The 7384-nt window shown below is 39.9% G+C and overlaps 2 protein-coding genes across 2 annotated transcripts; one reads left to right on the top strand and one right to left on the bottom strand.

Annotated features, from left to right (window-relative positions):
• Positions 1 to 121: 121 nt before the first annotated feature.
• Positions 122 to 3145, bottom strand: LOC103982956 (uncharacterized). Its single transcript, XM_009400064.3, has 5 exons — positions 2770 to 3145; positions 2581 to 2642; positions 2317 to 2495; positions 717 to 825; positions 122 to 636 (listed from the first exon to the last, which is right to left on the bottom strand). The coding sequence occupies exons 1-5, from the start codon at positions 3047 to 3049 to the stop codon at positions 325 to 327; spliced, it is 942 nt and encodes a 313-aa protein (XP_009398339.2). The 5' UTR covers positions 3050 to 3145; the 3' UTR covers positions 122 to 324.
• Positions 3146 to 3484: 339 nt separating this feature from the next.
• Positions 3485 to 6289, top strand: LOC103982957 (large ribosomal subunit protein eL15z). Its single transcript, XM_009400065.3, has 4 exons — positions 3485 to 3621; positions 3703 to 3869; positions 5544 to 5741; positions 5852 to 6289. The coding sequence occupies exons 1-4, from the start codon at positions 3618 to 3620 to the stop codon at positions 6095 to 6097; spliced, it is 615 nt and encodes a 204-aa protein (XP_009398340.1). The 5' UTR covers positions 3485 to 3617; the 3' UTR covers positions 6098 to 6289.
• Positions 6290 to 7384: the final 1095 nt, after the last annotated feature.

Genomic DNA, 7384 nt, shown 5'->3' with positions numbered 1-7384 from the left:
TCAGTCCCATATGCTATGCTCCATTCTTGATTCTGCAAAAACCTGGTGGGCGACAAGTTTATCATCAGATTGTCTACGTCAATTCTATTAGCATCAGTCAACATGGTTGTGCAAGTAGGAATTGAGTCTCATAATCCCACAAGATGTTGCAAATCTTTCTGAAAATTGTGATAACTATCACTGTTCAAACCATAAAAAGTTGAGATCCTCACCATGCAGTAAGTCACTCAAATTAACAGGCTATCAGTTCTTTACTTGTTTCTCTTCACAGGGAATCTGACAAGATAGCCAGGTCCAACAACTCTGAAAGACCTGGTTAGTGTTCTAATCTGAGTACAGTGTCACCTTCTTTACTGCTTTAAATGGTAGTTGCAATCTCCAGTCTCTCTGCTTTCGACTCAATGGCCTTCCTTTTCCACTCTCAGCTCTGTTCTCCCTTACATCTGCCAGCTTCCAAACACATTGCCTGGCATCCGCATCAATCAACTCTATCAAGAATACTCCAACCTTTTGCTGGTGGCGCTTCGACTCGGCAGCTTCTTCTTCTTCAAGGTATTGCACTCTCACTGGCATCTCTTTAAACCGATTCAGATCCTCAGGAACCTTTAACAGCCGTTCAGCTCCAGGTGATGATACCTGAAGCAAATTTGAGTGGTAAACGTCTTATATCTCACTACCATGCTTGTCAAAGATAAAAGCAAGTGCAGTTGCTTTACCTCTAAAGCTAAATCCAGCGGCATCTCTCCAGATTCTAGCATCTCATCCAGTCGCTTCTTATAGAGACTATTGAAACTCTCAATTTCCTCGATGCTTGGACATCCATATCTAGAGGTCAATAGCAGCTGATCAGTAGATGCAACAAGTTTTACCAACCACATAAAGAACAAATGAAAAGGAACAATCCCCAGCAAACCCTAATTTTAAACAGATTTCTGATAAAATTAGAACACTTATTGCTCTGTTAAAACTCGACATAAATCTTTGGAAATTACGTAGTTTAGCTCTAAGATAATAAACATTCATAAATCATCAAAGAGACCCTAAATTTGTTTATAACGATTCAAATGGGTGTCGTGTGATGCTTGCTCAATGACATGATAGTAGATGGCCATGCCTAAAAGACAGTGTTATCATTGGAAAAACAGTTTGAGTGGCATGTCTTTGATCTCACAAGACTGTGACATTATACCTGATACCATCCTAGTCTACTGAAGTTGGCATGTGGCCAAGCTAGATTGTCCAGTTCATCCTGCGGTGTGATGATAGATATCAAAGACCTCTTTCAAATGGGTTATCATAATAATAGAGATGATAGCAAGAATAATATGCAATATGAACCTTATAGTTTCAAAATTGAAAAATCTGATCCATCATATAGCTCTAATTTCTGAGCAGGTTTATTACTGGTTCTGGAAATGATAAAGCTTTTCCATGTAGAAGTAGAGTGAAAGCCAAGATGAACAAGATGACTCATATTTTATTTCAAGAATTGGAACAAGTCTTTTTCATTCTTATTTATATACTAGACCTCATAGAATTATCATTTACCTGTAAGGTTATATCTATTACAAATTTTTAATCATTACATTCTGCCTTAAAAGCTAGACTTCTTCAAATCAAAGAAAAAATTATGAAGAATTGCTCCTTGACTTGGCGAGCCTAAAGCATGAAAAGTGAGGTAGTTTTATGTATGTCCAACAATGAATTGGTGTTGATGTCCAGTTGGACTAGATTCACAACTTAGTTAATCTAGCTATGAAGCAACCAACACCAACAACCTAGAAAGTAGAAACTATGTTAATGACAGCCTATAATCAATGGAGCTCATGGAATGGAGATTACCAGTGCAATAATTTCTTTTAGACAAAATTGGAGAATAAGAAGAGAGGACCCAGAGTTATCTACAATATAGTGGCCCAATCAAAATCTTACTTGATATTGCAAACCAAAATCTTCCCCGAGAGTAATGAATTTGTAAGCAAAAGAAGACACTATTGCAGAATGAACTATTAAAGAGAAATAAAACACCCTACAAGTGGAAGGTAATCAAACTCATGATAAGTTGGACACCACAAACAATCACTTCTCCAGTTCCTAGTTTCTGCATGTGTGATTTTTTGTCCAGCATCCAGAGAAACTAGCTTTCCACGGGAGCTGTTCCATCCAACTAAACAAGAGCAGTAGCTCTACACTTATTCAAGGGATCTTATAACTAACTGTGATCATCTACTGTGTTTGATGCTAAGATAAGCATCTAACATAGCAATCAACCAAGCTAAAGAGATATTCAAACAGCAGTGAGAGAGAATGACTCACTTGTTAGTGAGCTTATCAAGCCGCACGTAGACGTATCCTCGTGGAGACACCTTTAAAGCGTACATCACCAAATCCTCACCAAAATGAAGGTCAAGCACCTCGCGAGCGACGGACAGAACCCGTTCGCCCCACCTGACACCGCCCAACACCACTCCACCACCATCCCCTCCATCTCCAAGCTAAACATGAACAGCAAAAGGAATCAATCAAAATCAAAATGCTGTGTCTTCCCTTAATATTACATTGAGAAAAATGCAAGCATACCACCGGCTCTGCCTCTTCCTCTTCTTCCCACTCGATTATGCATTCTTCGACTTCAGATTCATCTGCAACCAAACTCAGCGAGTTTGAGATAGTAGTTGCGTCACGGGAATAACAACAAACACATTGGGTGACTGAAGAACCACAACAACAACAGATGAAACTACGTGAAAAGAAGGCAGCTTTCATGACCTGGTTGCTCCCCGCCTCGTCTACGAATGGAGGCGGAGGAGAAGAGAGCGGCACGGAGTGGAGGCCAGGCGGTGTGCGGATGGAGGAGAAGGCGCCTCTCGATGAAGGACGAGAAGCTTCTGGGGAAGGAAAAGGGGATAGAGAAGGAGGAAGAAGACGACTTTCCGGTGTATGGAGATCGATACCGAGAGAGGAAGCGGCTGATGAGTCGATACGTCGAGCGCCGCCGTTCCGCCGCCAAGAGCAGCGACAACGGCCGCTGTAGTGCCGCCTGGCTCATTACACACCTCTACGGAGCGGCGTGATGGAGAGAGGCAGACGGGTTGACATTACAATTCTTTTGTGTTATACACGCGCGCGCACGCACGCACGCACGCACGCGCGCGCACACACACACACTCAAATATATATATATATATATATATATATATATATATATATTAAAATTTATAGTTTTAATATGCGATTTCCAAAGTTTCAAAGTATAATATGTCAAGCGCTCGTTTTAATATTACGACGAGAATCGAACACTAATTCACCAGTAGGCCCATAAATGATGGCCTGTTAAGCGGAGCAGATTTGGGCTCACAACGATCCGGGCCTACCGAAGCCCACAAACTCCAACCCGGAAGCGATCGCCGTCCGTTGTCACGCATGCACGAAATCTAAAGCACGGGAACCAAACGAGTTGCCAAAACCCTTGATGGACGCCGGATGAGATCATACCTTCTCCATCCGACGACCCATAATTCGCTCGACACACCACTCACTTCATTTTAAGCCCGGCTCGCCCCTGCCGTGAGCAAACCCTAGCCGATCGCCGCAGAGGAGCTCCTCGCGTCCGAGCCATGGGTAAGTCTCTCTCTCTCTCTCTCGGTCCGTGTGGTTGATCTGACTGTGCTGTGGTTGGTTGGTCTTTGGGTGGGGTTTCAGGGGCGTACAAGTACGTGTCGGAGCTATGGAGGAAGAAGCAGTCGGACGTGATGCGGTTCCTGCAGCGGGTGCGGTGCTGGGAGTACCGACAGCTCCCGTCGATCGTGCGCGTCACGAGGCCAACGCGCCCCGACAAGGCTCGGCGCCTTGGTTTCAAGGCTAAGCAGGTAGATCGGCGTCGTTTCTTCCGCCACATAGCATTCTAGACATGTGTTTGCTGTTCTCGTTGTAGAGCATTTGTGTGTGAGAATAGTGCTCTTAAATCCTATTGTATTCTTCTCGATTTGCTTGCAACATTAAGTTTATGCTCGGTGGATTTGTTTTGTAAGAGCAATTTGTTCTTGAATCTGTTTGATTTAATTTAGGGACCAATTTGAGGAGCGAGACGAGAGTTTGGTTTCGTTCGCCTTTTAAGATGAGATGGGATTTTGGCTTTGTAGTTACGTGAAAAAACTGCTCTTTATGGTTTATCATCGTATTGTTTCTGAAATTCTATTTCTGGGTGGACATAAACAAGCTCTGCCTTTATCTCATCCTGTAAAAAATGAGGCGCATGATTTTGAAAATATGTTAGAAATAATGTGCTTTATTGATAGTTGTATGAAGAAGAAACTTTGTTTGGTGGACAACAATATTGCAATATGATTAGTGGATCTTCTGTAGAAGTATACACCTGTTGGATCGGAAAATCTATGATCTAGCTTAGAGAAAGACAGTGACAAAATCCTCATCTATTAGGATATGATTTTATGTGATTAATGACTTTAGTATGGGCAATATACCAGTATCTGGGTGAACTAGCAAGAAATAGTACGTGTGGAACAGCCTAGTCATGATATTATGTGGGACATTTTTGTAGTTGCGACTGTTCTAATTGTTGTCTGGTGTACTAGTTTGGTGTTTGTTTCATTCCCTTTGATTGTTTATCATTATTGAAGATGGATAATGAATTTATTTTCTTTTTTTGTCAATGTTATTATTTGCTGTCATGAGTCTAATTTGATTGGAAAGTTAGGGTAATGTTGGAGTGGTCGATTCATCTGTGAATAAAAGTAGGCTCTTAATGGCTGCTGATTCTTATCAAGTATCGATTCAACTGAAGTTTTAATGAAGAAAGTCAGTTTTTGAATTAGCTTTGATGCCAATTTTTTCTTTTGATCATTTCATTTATATGCCTATATGTGCCTTCTAATGCAGAGGTATGAATCTCGTGGATGTTGTAATTGAGAATGCGGATAGGCATCTAATATGTTGAGGGATCCTGCTAGTTTAGAGGACAATTTTTGCACATTTTATGCAAGTTCATGATTACAAAATTCTCAATTAGATTTGGTCTAGGAACTTCCTAATGTTCAATCTGAAGTATAATAATCATTTGTATCCTGTGATATTGATCAACGGTTCATCCACAACCTACTGAAGATATAGTGAACCAAACAAAGAGTTTAATTGGCTATAAAAATGTGTTATATCAGGTCATGTAACAGGCTATCTTTATCTTTAATACATGATCTTTTCTCAAGTTGGAGCTTTATTAGATGTACTCTATTGTTAATGCTACATTTATCTTTAATACATGGTCATTTTTCAAGTTGGAGCTTTAATGCTATTCATTTTATAAGTTTTCCAGGTGCTTTTTATAGTCTAGCTGATTTGAAACATTTTCCATATATGCATTGTGTTGTTATATTAAACTTGGTTACAAAGAATATTTGCATTTGCAATCCATGCCTACCTTTGTAAATAGTGAGTTTCTAGAGACAACACTGTTTCTCCTTCTCTGCTCCAATTTTGTTCTTCAGTTGTTATGTTGCTAATAATGTTTTATTCTTAACATGCAGGGTTATGTGATTTACCGAGTCCGTGTTAGACGTGGTGGCAGGAAGAGGCCAGTTCCCAAGGGTATTGTCTATGGAAAGCCCAAGCATCAGGGTATCACTCAGCTCAAGTTCCAGAGAAACAAGCGCTCGGTTGCAGAGGAGAGAGCTGGTCGTAAGTTAGGAGGCCTCAGGGTCCTCAACTCTTACTGGGTCAATGAGGTCAGCCGTCTTGCTTTATCCTAGACTTACTAGCTTTTTATCTTCATGAACATTCTGTACGTTTTGAACTTAATTCAATGAATTAACTTGTAGCATTTTATGTTACACAGGATTCAACTTACAAATATTATGAGATTATTCTTATCGATCCGGCTCATGGTGCAATTCGCAACGACCCTAGGATCAACTGGATTTGCAAGGGAGTTCACAAGCACCGTGAGTTACGTGGTCTCACTTCAGCTGGTAAGAAGTACAGGGGTCTTCGCGGCAAAGGTCACCTTCATCACAAGGCCAGACCATCTCGAAGGGCAACCTGGAAGAGGAACCAGACATTGTCGCTTCGCCGATACCGCTAAGCTACCTTGTCTGTCTAATTTTGTTGCCAATTTGATTCTGCTTAAACTTGCAATTTAATTACTTTTTTTGTCATCATTGTCTTGAGTTGTTCTTGGACTCCTCAAGTTTGTCTGGTTGCCTAATGGTATCCCCGAGTATTGTGTTTGATTTCATATGATAATTCAGAAATGTCTTTTATGTTCGGTACCCTATCCTCTCTTGTGCTTCACAAGTATGTAAATTGCTACGAATCCTTGTTCCCTCGATCCTTCAATGTTTGGGGTCCGCATGTGGAGCACAAACCTCTACATAAACCTGACTTAGGTTCGATTTGGTTTTGTTTTTGTTTGTTAGGTGATTTGTTGATTTCAAGCGGAATTAAAATTTCAGACAATTCGATTTTGTTTCTAGTTTTGAAGAATCGAAATTGTTGATTTTATGATTTTTTTAAATTTAAAAGATTAGAATCTCCTTGTAATTGTCTCAATCGGATTTTTAAATTTAAAGAATGAGAAGGAATGAAATCTTTTACGAGTATATCGAGAAGAAATATCCGACATAAGCTTGTATAAAAAAATCAAATCCAAAATTTTGGGTGCCTCATTAGTCTTTTTTTTATTTTAATTAAAAAATCACGAATAATTAGTTAGATTTATTTTCGGCAAACATATCTTTTGGTTTTGATGAAAAAATTGGTTTCATTGATTATTATCAGAATGTTTTGAATATGGCTATTCAATGTGTTTCTCGAACTATTTGTTATGCATAATCTTTTTTAAGGCCAATTAGATGTGTTAGTTATTTTTGGTATTTTTATCTCTATATTTTTGTGATATTTATATAATTATAAAAGTAAAATATTTAAGTCAATTTAATCGAACATCGTCAATTTTACCAACAGAATTATAAAGATATAATTTTAACATTTTAATTGATGATGACGGACGATGGTGAGATAAAAATTGCTCAGCAACTACGTCGACGATAGGTACAATGGCGTACTCAGCATCGAATTTTGGGATACATATTTTTTTACGAATACATGTCGGAAACTAGAGAAGCACTTTTTTGCCAACCATCCAAAGCTTCCCTTCTTAATCAACAGCAATCGTGATGAATAGATTTCTTGCGATGAGCTCAGCGCCGCCGCCCCCCGCCTGTGCACAAACCACCTCCCCCCCATCTCCTTTCTCATGCCTATGTCGAAACTGACATGGGGGAGCAACAAGAACTCCGATGGCCCTAGTTTTGGGTTGAGCGATCTACCCAACGGGTCAACGAGGAGGCAACCACTATCTTTGTCGTAG

This window comes from Musa acuminata, chromosome BXJ3-4 (genome assembly GCF_036884655.1).
Source record: "Musa acuminata AAA Group cultivar baxijiao chromosome BXJ3-4, Cavendish_Baxijiao_AAA, whole genome shotgun sequence".
NCBI lineage: Eukaryota > Viridiplantae > Streptophyta > Magnoliopsida > Zingiberales > Musaceae > Musa > Musa acuminata.
The sequence above is the reverse complement of the archived record's forward strand: the minus strand, read 5'-3'. Positions and strand labels throughout refer to the sequence as shown.

What these genes read in the sequence shown, in the direction of transcription:
- LOC103982956 (XM_009400064.3), bottom strand. Translation starts at nt 3,049, where the DNA reads ATGAGCCAGGCGGCACTACAGCGGCCGTTGTCGCTGCTCTTGGCGGCG. An exon ending in CTTGATAAGCTCACTAACAA is followed by an intron (nt 826 to 2,316) that starts GTGAGTCATTCT and finishes ATTGACCTCTAG; the next exon opens with ATATGGATGTCCAAGCATCG. An exon ending in CGCTGGATTTAGCTTTAGAG is followed by an intron (nt 637 to 716) that starts GTAAAGCAACTG and finishes AATTTGCTTCAG; the next exon opens with GTATCATCACCTGGAGCTGA.
- LOC103982957 (XM_009400065.3), top strand. An exon ending in TTGGTTTCAAGGCTAAGCAG is followed by an intron (nt 3,870 to 5,543) that starts GTAGATCGGCGT and finishes CTTAACATGCAG; the next exon opens with GGTTATGTGATTTACCGAGT. An exon ending in ACTCTTACTGGGTCAATGAG is followed by an intron (nt 5,742 to 5,851) that starts GTCAGCCGTCTT and finishes TATGTTACACAG; the next exon opens with GATTCAACTTACAAATATTA.